At 56.6% G+C, this 11933-nt stretch overlaps 2 protein-coding genes across 3 annotated transcripts in view; both read right to left on the reverse strand.

Annotated features, from left to right (window-relative positions):
- The window catches only part of NMRK2 (nicotinamide riboside kinase 2), a 3959-nt gene extending 3740 nt beyond the window's left edge, over positions 1 to 219 (reverse strand). For both annotated transcript variants that reach the window (XM_012646197.1, XM_012646196.1), the window contains exon 1: positions 194 to 219. In XM_012646197.1, the coding sequence (XP_012501651.1) occupies positions 194 to 219 (26 nt within the window). The remainder of the gene's footprint in view (positions 1 to 193) is intronic.
- An 8547-nt stretch (positions 220 to 8766) lies between these two features.
- ATCAY (ataxia, cerebellar, Cayman type) overlaps positions 8767 to 11933 on the reverse strand; it is a 34779-nt gene continuing 31612 nt past the window's right edge. Inside the window, exons 10-12 of the mRNA XM_012646138.1 lie at positions 11018 to 11053; positions 10066 to 10137; positions 8767 to 8803 (exon numbers count right to left, since the gene is read on the reverse strand). Coding sequence (XP_012501592.1) covers positions 8767 to 8803; positions 10066 to 10137; positions 11018 to 11053 — 145 coding nt within the window. The remainder of the gene's footprint in view (positions 8804 to 10065; positions 10138 to 11017; positions 11054 to 11933) is intronic.

Genomic DNA, 11933 nt, shown 5'->3' on the forward strand with positions numbered 1-11933 from the left:
GCCCACCCCCCTGTCCTTGCTGGGGGCACCGAGACACCCTCGGGCAGAGAATCCTCCCTGCACTTAGACCTTGGGCGGTGGGCCCTGCAATCTTAGGCGCCCAGGGAAGCCTTCGATTCATATCCCAGCGTCCCCCATCACCTCCTCCTCCTCCTCCTCCTCCTCCTCCTCCCCTCCCCCTCCCCGCGCTCACCCTCCAATGCCCACGATGAGCTTCATGTCCCCGAGTGCAGAGGCTGTGGTGGCAGGGTCTGTGCTTGGCAGCTTCCAGGCAGCCCTAGCTGGTCCCACGTTCATTGAGAAAACCTGGGGCCTTTATAGGGCCTGGCAGCCCGGAGGTCGCCCCAGGGGAGGTGGCTGCAGCCATCAGGGGCGGGGCACTGGACGTGGGTGAAGGGCACCTGTTCCAGCCACCAAATGGAGATAGCTCCAGGCTGCCTTTTGCCTAAATTAGTCACGGGCTGGGCTGGCCAGGCCCAGGGCTGCCTCTGCCCTCCTCCCCACCCCTTCTCTCTCCCCACCCGCCTGCCCCCTTCCTGGCCAGAGAGCCCAGATCACCAGCTCTGCGTCTGCCCTCCCCGAAAATATCACAGTCTCTGTGTCCCCTGCCCTGACCCTGACATTAAGACTGGCGCTGGCGGGGCCAAGGAGAGAGAGCTCGCCAGGCCAGAAGTGGCAGCGGTGGCCCTAGCTGGGCTGGGTCCCTGCGGGGAACCTCCTTTTCCAAGGGCGTTTAGGCCAAGGGGGACTTAAGATCCGTAGTGGTGACTCACACTAGCTTTGCCCTGGTGACAAGGGGCCCGGCCAGGAAATCTCAGCGTGACAGCAGGGGCCATTCATGGCGTGCCCGCGGCGTGGGCTGGAGTCACTTGACTCAGTGACACCCGCAGTAGCCTGGGGTGGGGGCCTCTCTGCTGATCTGCCGTTTCTACGGGTGAAGAGAGAAAATCATTCTGTCGCCGGTTAAAACGGTAAGGGAGACGTCGCTGGGGGCGGGTTGGGGGCTGTGAACTGAAATAAAATCCTAAGCCCCCCAGTCTAATGAGGAGACCTCCTCTCGGCCAAGGGGACCCCAGAAAAAACCGTAAAGATACTAGATCATCACCAGGACCTAAGACCTTGCAGAACAAAGGTTAAAACACCCCTGCAAGCCATCGATGGACTAAATAGACCACTTGTCTCCGATTAACAGACTGCCTTGTCTTTAAACACTCCAAGGCTTTGGACAAACCTGCGTCTCCTTAACCAGCTATGAATCCAAACATCTTTAAACCCACCTAGAACCCGTGAGCCTCCCCCCCCTCCCACTTGGAGTCACCCCACCTTTTCGGGCCAGGTCAGTGTCCGCCTTCCGTGTATTGATTTGTGATTTTACGTGTCATTCCTGTCCCCACCAATAAAACCAACCTGTAACCTGGCTACTGAGGGTACCTTTTCTCAGAACCTCTTGCAAACACGTGCTCCGGGCTGTGGGTCACACACACTTGGCTCAGAATAAAATCTCTTTATTTTACAGAGTTTGGTGTTTTTTGTTTTTTTTTTCCCCCGTTAACAGGACCACGAGCTGGGGTTTTGCAGTAGTGGAGAGGAATTGGGCTCAATCTCCCTCCCTCCCCACGACAACAGGGAAAGCGGGATTTGTAGCCCGGGAGCAGGGGGGTGGTCGGTGTCCAGAGGACGGGAGGTGGAGGATTCTTGGCAACTGATCTAAGCGGATTCTTGGTGTGGACAGGAGTTGGGGGGATGAGGAATTTGGTTAGAGATCGAGGGTGATCAGATATGGAGGGTGGGGGCCATGCTGGCTAGACCCTCTTGGCGGGATTCTTGCTGAAACCGGGCTCTTGGGGGGCTTGCCCAAGGACGGGGATGCCTCTGCGCCCGGCTACAGTTTGGTCAAGGACAGTGTTTCATCGCTACACCCATGAAGGGTGCTGAGATGCAAACCTCAGGGCCACCCCCAGCTCTGTGTGCAAACGAGAAGCGCCACACCTGGGGTCTGAGTCGTGCAACACCCGATTCCGAGCGCACGGCTGTTACCAACCTCGTGCCTTAGCCGGATTCCCCGGGCGCGGAAAGGTATCGATAAAAGGCCTCGGGCATCTCCCAGGGCTGCCCGCCCCCCAGATCATCCGGAAGGAAACTCTTCCCTGGCCTCCCGTACAAAAGGACGTGCAGATTGTAACCTGGGGTCTGCAGGCTGCGTCTATGAAAACTAAAGCCTGCTGGGTTCTGCGCTAATAACGTGGAGGACAAGTTTATGTTCCCGGGCGCAGAGCAGACGCAAGACGAGATGGGTCATCGCCCCACCTACCCGGGCACGTCGGCAACACCCTCTCGTCCTTCCCTCTTCTGACATTGGCCTTGTCTTGCGTGAAATGCCGGCTTCCTGGGCATTAACTAGAGTCTCACCAGAATGTAACCATTTGCCTCAAAGTGCCCACCCCACCCTCCTTTTTCTTCCTGTGTGTCCTCTCTCCTTAAATACTGAGTCCCCAAGTCCCTCTGCAGACAGCACAGGTCACAGATGCTTCTCCGGTTAGTGTTTTTCCCGGGCCGGCATGTCCTCAATCTCTGGCGTGATACAGTTGCCTCAGCCACTCGTTTGGGGCTGGCACAGCCATGGCACGCTTAAGTGGACTGTGGTCATTGATAATATTTACCCCGTTATAAACGAAAACGGAGAAGAATTTAAAACATTAATATTTAAAAATAATCTTCCACATACACCTGGGCTATTAAAAAAAATAAAATAATGACAGTCAGCCGGGAGCAGTGGCGCATACCTGTAATCCCAGCACTTGGGGAGGCCGAGGCGGGAGGATCGCTGGAGCCCAGGAGTTGGAGGCTGCGGTGAGCTGTGATGACGCCACTGCACTCCAGCCTGGGTGACAGAGAGAGACCCTGTCTCTAAAAAGTAAAATTTAAGGAATTTGAGCTGGGGAATGATCCTGGGTGGTCCAGGTGGGCCCTAAATACCGTCACAAGTCTGCTTTCATGGGAGGGAGGCGGGAGGGAGACTCGACACAGACACAGAGGAGACGGCCCTGGGACCAGAGGGACGCCGGAAGCCGCCGGAAGCTGGAGGAAGAGGCAGGGGACAGATCCTCCCGGGAGCCTCCAGTGGGAACGAGGCTCTGCTGACACCGGACATGAGCCCAGTGACACTGGCTTTCTGCACGTGTGGCCTCCAGCACCGTCAGAGACTACATTCTCGTTGTTTGGAGCCACCGAGCTGGGGATAATTTGTCGTAGTGCCCAGAAGTGAGCTCCGTCCCCGACTGCTCACCAAGGCCTGCATCCGCACCTGCCCGTCCCCCCTGCCCCAGCCCCGGCGTGGAGCACCCGGGCCCCTGCCCTGCTTCTCTGGTGTCCCGGTCACCTCTCCCGAGACCCTCCTGTCTACACGGCTGCGGCCAGAGGGAGCTTCGTAAAGACCCAGGGCAGGCGTGTTCCCTCTTCTGTCCTGAACTCTCCCGTGGCCCCCTCACAGCGTGCGTTTAAAAGAAGCCCCCATCCTCACCTGCTCCTGCTGTCTCCCGGCCTCTGCGTTCTCCCCGACCCGATTCCACTGGTGGGACCCGCAGTGGCCAAGACAGCTGTGATCCCCCCTCTGACTGCGTAGATTCAGCTGGAGGGGGGACAGTGTCTGGTCACATCGATACCTGGTGAGTGTGGCCCCAGGTAGGACAGACCTGGTGGAAAGGTCAGGGAGACAGGCAGCCACTGGAAGCAGAGTGTCCAAATGACCCGTCTGTCCACCCCACCCTTGACTTCCTCCCCCTCCCACCTTGAGCCCGGCCACCCCGGCTGAAATTCAGCTCTGTCCCTCCCTGGGCCTCGGTTTCCCCATTTGGCAGCATGGCGGGTGGCTGAGTCTGTGATGTCTGAGCTCCACGAGGCACCCAGCAGGCGGACAGGCCAGCCCAGCTCCTGGGCGCATGACCTCTGGCCCAGTCTCGGTGGCAAGAATGTCCTGGGAGCCTCCTGCTGGGGCACATGCCCAGATAAAGGCCTGGCAGGACGCCTGTGGGAAGAGGGCCCGGGGGCTCCAAAATCAGACTGGTCCGTCCCCAAACAGCCCCAGGTCCGGGGGCACTAAATAGTGACCCCCGTGATGCCCTGTGGGATTCTGTTTATCGGAAATGTCCAGAACAGGCAGATCCACAGAGACAGGACGTGGATTTGTGGCTGCCAGAGGCTAGGGAGGGAGTTGTGGGGGGGTGACTGTTGATGGGGACGGGTCTTCCTTTTGGGGTGATGGAATATTCTGGAACCTCTAGGGAGAGGTGGTGGTTGCAGAACATTGTGAAGGTATTAAATGCTACTGAATGTACTCTTGAAAGTAGTTAATTGCATTTTAAGTGACTCTCACCTCAAAAAAAAAAAAAAGGCCAGGTGCCGTGAGTGGTGGCTCAGGCCTGTCGTCCCAGCTACTCGGGAGGCTGAGGCAGGAGGATCGCTTGAGCCCAGGAGTTGGAGGCTGCTGTGAGCTATGATCGCACCACTGCACTCTGGCCTGGGTGACAGAGCAAGATTCTGTCTAAGAAAGAAAGAAGAAGAAAGGAAGGAGGGAGGGAGGGAAGAAGGAAGGAAGGAAGGAAGGAAGGAAGGAAGGAAGGAAGAAATAGTACCTAGGCCCTTAATTGAGTTCTGGGTTCTGCCGACACACCCGCTGGCAGCCTGGTCCTGCCCCAGGCCCACCCCAGCCCCCAGCCCGGCGCCCCCTGCAGGCCCCGGCTGACTGCTGCTTCTTTGCAGGGTCTCTGGTTAGAGAGAGCCCTTCCTCCTGGTCCCTTGGGCTGGGAGCAACGTGGAGTTGGGTCCCCAGCACCTGCCAATGAATGAATGAATGAATGAGTGAGGGGGGAGTGACTGTCACCCTCAAACTGTGAGTGGCCCCCACAATCTCAGCACCCACCCCTTCCCCTTAAGGCCTCCTCCCAGCAGCCTGCTCCAGGGAAGGGGGACGGCGCAGCCTGGTGGGCTCACCCTGCCCTTTCCCGACATCCACCTGATGGGGACATAGCACTGTGTCCCTGTGATGCCCGCCTTGGTGTCCCTGTCACCAGCACCAACAAAAGCAGGGCTCCTCTTGCACCTGCAGTTGGAGGTTCGACTCAGAGCCCCCGCGAGGCACAGGCCCCCGGTTCTCCTGCATCTGGCAGAGGGATGGCAGGTCCCCAGCCGTGGACGTGGACGCATTAACTACAGGGCACAGGCCCAGGCCTCAGACTCTTCACTCACTCACTCTCCGTGTGACCCTGGGGAGCCACGTCACCTCTCTCTGCCTCGGTCTCCCTCTTGGTGACTTGGGGGAGATGCCAGGTGGGCACAGCTGTTATTGTTACTAATAGTGTGATCAATGTTGTTATTATTACTACCTGCTGAACAGGTCGGATTCCAGAGAGGTCTAGTGGCAGGAAAGAAATTTGGGATCGCCCAGCCGCCCCGGCCCCACCCGCAGCTGGGCCACCAGAACCCCCCCTCTGGCCGCGCCCAAGGCCAAGGCCAAAGCACAGGAAGCACAGCGCCCCCTTCTCAGACAGTTTATTTATTTCACATAAAAATCCCCCCAAGCTCACGGAGATGATGTCTTCACGTCACGACAGCAATATCATCACGATCGCTTCTGGTTTCGAAAAACCGCGAAACTCGCCGCGGGATGAGGGATGGGCCTGCTACGACTTTGGGGGAGGGTTTATGACGCATCCCACATGTCACCAGAGAGAAATCAAACGTCCCTGCACGACAAGGGCTCAGGGTCCACTGCATTTTGTCCAAAACTGTTCCCCCCACCCCCAGATACAAATCTGTCCCAAAGCCGATCTTTGGATGGGACAGGGAGTGGCCCACTTGGGGACGGTGGCCCCCTTGGAACGGAGCTGTCCCAACCGGTGACAGGTGGCCAGCCCAGAGGTACAGCCCTGTGGCTTTACTGGGGCCGTCTCTCGGCTCTGGAAGGTCCACTGCAGCTGAGTTGGGGTCCCGCGTGCCCGAGGTCCATGGCCGCGCTGGTGATCGGAAGGGGTGGTGGGTGGGTCCCGGCGTCACAGCTTGAGGGTGGGGTGGGGCCTTATTTGTCACCCCGCTGCCGTAAGCACTCAATAATTCATTGTCCGCGTGGGTACAACGAGTCCCTTCCTACCGCTGGCTCCTTTGTTCGACTGGGGGGAGGAGGCCCCAGTCTTCAAGGGACATCGAGGCTCGGGAGTTATCGTCACTGCTTGGGGGAGAGAGACTCATGCTGGAGCGATGTCCCTTTGGTCACAGGGGACGGACAAACCATGGTGGCGGCCGGGCCTGGCTGGCATCTGCCAGAAGGTGCCCCGCTCGGCGTGGTCTGACAGCCTCTGTCATCTCGCGTGGCTGGGCAGGGACGCCATTCACCAGGGTGGGAGTTTGGGGCCTTCTGGGCCACATGTCGACCTCGGTGGGCGGGGCCAGCCACCAGGTTCTCAGAGCACCTGTTCCCAAAGGAGGTGCCACGGGCAGCCAGGAGAGGCCCTTCCACCTGCCTTTGCCCCTCAGCCTCAGGCTGACACCTCTGACCCCACCCCCGCCCCGACACCATCCCTGCCTCTGTCCTTTATTTGACATTTGGGAAGCACAAATTTAAAATACCCACCAGACCCGCAAGTGTCCCAGCCTCACCAGGACGGTGACGGGGCTCAGAGATGTCCCCAGCACGGCCAGCAACTCCCCGATGGGGCTCAGAAACCCGCCTCGCTCAGGGCGGGCGCCACTGGCTTTCAGGGTGGGACGTCCAGCCCCCTGTCACACACGGCAAACCGTCCCCCATCCCTGCCCCTCAGCACTGAACGGCGCCAGCTGCCCTCTGGTCTCTGGGACAACCCAACAGGCACCTCCTTGCCGTCCCAGGTGGAGGGACACTCGACACTCAACACTTCGCCTGAGACCAAGAACCTCAGTCAACGGTGACGCGGCTCGACCGAACCTCGCGATCACTTGCCAAGAAGTCAAGTGCAAAGCCAGGCAGAGGGGCCCGGAGAACGTGCCTGCTCGAGTTTTGTTCAGATTCACAGACAAAGAGACACTTAGGATTGGAGGGGACCTCACGCACCACTTTTTGCAAACACCGTCCAGCCTTTTCTTGAATGCTTCCAGAGACGGGGAGCTCACTGCTTCTAGAGGCCACCTGACTGGGTGACTGGTGTTTGGACCACATTAGAAAAGTCCATCTTTCATCCCAGGGTAGATCTTCCTTCTGAATGAGGACCCGCTGCTCCCGGCTTTGAATGCGCGTGGCCACAGCCAGTCCCCCACTGGGATTTATTTTCCCAAGTGACTTTCAGCACACTTGAACGTCCGATACCCTGTATCTTCCTGTTTCCGGGCCTGGCTACTTCAGAGCTGGCTTCTGAGCCCCCGCTCTGGCTGGGGGAGCGGTGAGGTGGGCACAGCTCATTCGCTTGGTTGGAGGTATTGGTTGGGATTGCCCTGTAGTGCGGCGTCCAAGTTAAAGGGGCTTCAGAATGTTCTAGATTGCTGGAGTGCCATTTTGCAACGGTAAGACAAGAACGACTAGCAGCAGATCTCACTCGTGCTGTGGGCTCCGGTGTTCCCAAAGAAGGCGGGTGTAATCAGAGGTGAAGGGGGCAGGTCGAATGCAAAAAACCACGGGTGTGGATTTTGGACAGAAGGTCGGAGGCTGGGCGGTGGCTCGGTAAGGAGGGCGGGAGGGGGCTGAGCTTCCAGGCCCCGGGGGGGGCCACATTCTGGAAGGAAAAGGCACAGGAACAAATGCAGACCCAGCCAGAGTGCCGGGTGGGGGGACGTCTGTGGCTCCAGCCTGGGACAGGTGACAGGTTACAAGCAGGAGGATGGTCTTGAACTTCGAGCCCGGCGCTGGCCAGGGGCAGCGAGTGGAGTGTCTGAGGTCACGGGGCTGGGAGCAGGAGCAGAGACCACCAGGGCCACGCGGGCCACGCCCTGCCCTTCTCACTTTCCTGGGCTGTGGGCTCCCGGGCGTGGAGGGTGGAGGACTCAGAGCCCCGCCCTTGTCTGGAACGCACGAATACTGCATCGTTTTCATTTTTTTTTTTTTCAAATGTTTTCAAGCAGCTAAAAAGGACACTGGGTTTCAGAGATGAGTGGAGGGGAATGGCGCCCTCGGGAGGTGGGGAGTCGAGATGAGGAGGGATGAGATCCGGGGCCAGAGGGCATCGGACAGAGATTTCTTGGCATCTGGAATCTTCTTGTGTGTCCTTCTCTATGCTCATGTCGCCTCAGGACATGCTAGAGAGAAACACAGGCCGGGTTATTGTGATTATTAAAAGTGGAAAATGCTGTTCCACATGGGTAGAATCCAAAAGGGTGATCTAACCCGGTGTCGGTGAGCTCTGACGGCAAGAACTGCTTGCTCTTTAGGGACTGCCACCTTCCGAGTGAGGCTCTGAAGGGGGCGTCCTTCCTGGTGCCCCAGCAAAGCAGACCCTTGGGACTTGTGCCCTCAGTGAGACTGGAGGGAGCCGTCAAACCATCCATCCATCCATCCACCCACCTACCCACCCATCCATCCACACATCCATCCACCCATCTATCCATCGGTCCACCCATCCACTTACCTACCCATCCATCCATCCATCCATCCACCCACCCATCCGTCCGTCCATCTACCCACCTACCCACCCATCCATCCACACATCCATCCACCCATCTATCCATCGATCCACCCATCCACCCACCTACACACCCATCCATCCATCCACTCACCCATCCCTCCATCCATCCATCCATCCATCACACTCACCTTGTTTCCTGATCTTCTGTGACGGGAACAGATCTGTGAGAGAGAGAGAAGAGGGCGTGGCATTATTATTTGCCTATTTTTGGGCACCTGGGCATTTTCTACCTGTTGGTGGAGGCTGTGAGCACCATGAGGGCTGACACTGCTTCGTCTCGGTCTGGTACAATGCAGGCGTCAGTGTGCATCTGCTGTGTAACAAACGAGCCCCGACGGGCAGTTTTGAGGACATTGGCCAAGGCCTTTCACTAACACAAAATGAAACCGATACTGTTACTCAGGGTCTGCCAGACTCGCAAGGCTGAATCTACCTGCTGGGACTTGGACAAAAGTCACCTTTCATCCTTATGATAACATCTGATCGAGGTAGCATGATTACATCACGATAACTTTTATCTGGATATTTCTGCGTTCTTAGCCTCAAACTGACACTATGAGCATTAATGTGGGTCCCTTTATTTAGTCCTCATGTTGGCCTTGTGGTCATCCCCACTTTACAGGTGACAGCACTGAGGCCCAGAGGGTCACGGATGTGCATCAGGTCACAGTTAGGACAGGGCAGGGCTGGGATGTCCACACTGTCTGGCTGGGGAAGGTGCTTTTAAAATCTGAGTCATTCTGGCTGAAGGTGGAGGTTTGGGGGAAACCAGTGACTAATACTCTTTTTTTTTTTTCTTTTTTTTTTTGAGACAGGGTCTTGCTCGGTTGCCCGGGCTAGAGTGCTGTGGCATCAGCCTACCTCACAGCAACCTCAAACTCCTGGGCTCAAGCAATCCTTCTGCCTCAGCCTCCCGAGTAGCTGGGACTACAGGCATGCACCACCATGCCCGGCTAATTTTTTCTATATATATATTTTTAGTTGTCCAGATCATTTCTTTCTATTTTTTAGTAGAGACGGGGTCTCACTCTTGCTCAGGCTGGTCTCAAACTCCTGACCTTGAGTGATCCACCCGCCTCGGCCTCCCAGAGTGCTAGGATTACAGGCGCGACAGTGACTAATACTCTTGACTTCTCACTCCACGTGGGCAACCCCGCCCCAGTGTGCTGGCTTTGGCTCCTGTGGCCACTCATGGGACAATTTGAAAGCAGCCCCCTCCTGGGAAAAGCCCCTGAGGTATGTCAACCCCAGCAGCGCTGGCCCCATGGGTTGGCGGGATGCGCTGGAATCGGCTCAGTCGACGTGGCGACCACGCGGTTGCGTGTCCCACCTTACTCCTAGGCGGAGGCATCACCCGGTTCTATTTCTGCCCCTGGGGACTCGGCAGCCCCCAATCTCGTCCCCAGGTCACGTGCACACCCACCTGTCCTCCACTGGCGCCACCTCCGGCTTCTCTTCGGACCTGGGTAAGACAAACTCCGGCTGGGGCCTCGCGCTGTGGACAGAGAGCGCGGTGTCAAGGGAGACCAGCGAGGCCGGGCTGAGGGTCTCTCAGCTCCCCACCCACCTCTCTGTTTTTTCCCTCTCCCTGGGACCTGTTTTCCATGCCGGCGTGGCATCCCTCTCCCACGCTGTTTGAGAAAACTTCTAGAAAAAGGACTCTGTTTTATGTGCCTCTGTTTCCTCTGAGGTCAGCACCAGGCCTGGCGTGATAAATGCTTTTGAGCCGTGGAAAGCCTCAGTGCACTCGCAGACTTGCTGAGTGGCCTCGGGCAGGTGTCTTGCCCTCTCTGGGCCACAGATTCCCAGGCTGTAAGATGCTGATAGGCATCCTCACCCTGCCTGGCTCTCAGTGGGATTCTAAAGTGCCCAGGAGCTGGTCTAAGGACTCCATATCTGGTTGGGGCCGGAATAGTCCTGAAATTCTGTGTGTGACACGAAGGGCTTGTGCCGCCCATGGAAACCGAGCCAATAAGTTAGTGAGGGTGCATTTGCGTGTCTGCAGGGACCAATGTCGGGCTTGTGTTCCGTCTGTGACGGGAGAACTTGATGCTACACGATGGTGACGACTATTCTTTACTGAGCATGAACTCCGTGCCCCCGCTTTTTGCCAAGTGGGCTACGTTGTTCCTGAATTTTCACGATAACCTCCAAGGCGGGTGGGAACTTCTTACTTCCTTTGAACCTGGAGCCTGGGCCTAACTCTAAATCCCTCACCAGAAGGGCAGAGTCTTGAGCTGTGTGCGGGACGTTGGTCCCTGTTGAGCAGAAGTCACTGGGCCACCCCTGACATGAGGACCCAGCTCAGCCCGCAGCCCTGGACCCAGCCCCCACCTAGCCCTGACCCAGCCAGACAGGGGCCGCTCTGCACGTACCTCTCTCTCCTGGCCTTAAGCCTTTCCTCCTCATACCTGAACGAAAGAAAAGGACATCAGACACAACCCTCCTTTCCCCAGGAATTTCCTCTCCTTTGTGAGCAGAGAAAACAATCTCAGAGTCGCATATGAACACACACCAGGCTGCAGGGCAGTGCACGTGGCCTGAGCCAATAGTTTCTTATCTTCTTTTCACATTTCCTTCGCCTACGTTGCAAGTTCCCCAAGGCAGGGAACATCTACTTTGTTGGTGTATTGCAGCATCTGTGGGGTTGTTACTCAGTGGACATTTTTTTGCCCTGTTCAGAACCAGCAACTGGACAACGCCCTTACAAGGCAAAGCCCTCCCGACACAGGTTAATCTACCTGTCCCTACATCAGCGCTCCTCAGACTTTCTCTGTAAAGGGCCAGGAAGTAACTATTTTTGGCTTCAAGGACCAGACAGTCTCTGTTGCAACTACTCAACTTTGCCATTGCAGCACAAAAGCAGCCACAGATGATCCGCAAATGAAAGAACATACCTGTGTGCTAATAAAACTTTATTTATAAAAACAAGCAGAGGGCCATGGCTTGCAAACTGCTGCCCTGCCAGGACCACTCTGTTCTCTGACCTCCCATGTGCCTGTTTCACAAAACCTCTGCTTCTCTGGGAGCTGGGACACCACGGAAGTGGCCTTATTGGAATTCTACCTGCCTTATAGCGGAATCTTATGCAGCTATTAAAAGTGATACATTAGCGTATACAAGGACATTCAGAAACTATTTTGCTCATTTGTTTGTTTTGGTGAGGGAAGCTAAAAAACAACATCTATAATAGCAAATACCTGTTTGGTAGCACAGGAAAAAGTGCTTTTGTTTTATTTAAAATTTTTTTCCTAATTTGTTATGGATTTTCCATTTATGCCTAGAATTAAG

The sequence above is a fragment of the Propithecus coquereli genome, unplaced genomic scaffold (genome assembly GCF_000956105.1).
Source record: "Propithecus coquereli isolate 6110/MARCELLA unplaced genomic scaffold, Pcoq_1.0 Scaffold241, whole genome shotgun sequence".
Lineage (NCBI taxonomy): Eukaryota > Metazoa > Chordata > Mammalia > Primates > Indriidae > Propithecus > Propithecus coquereli.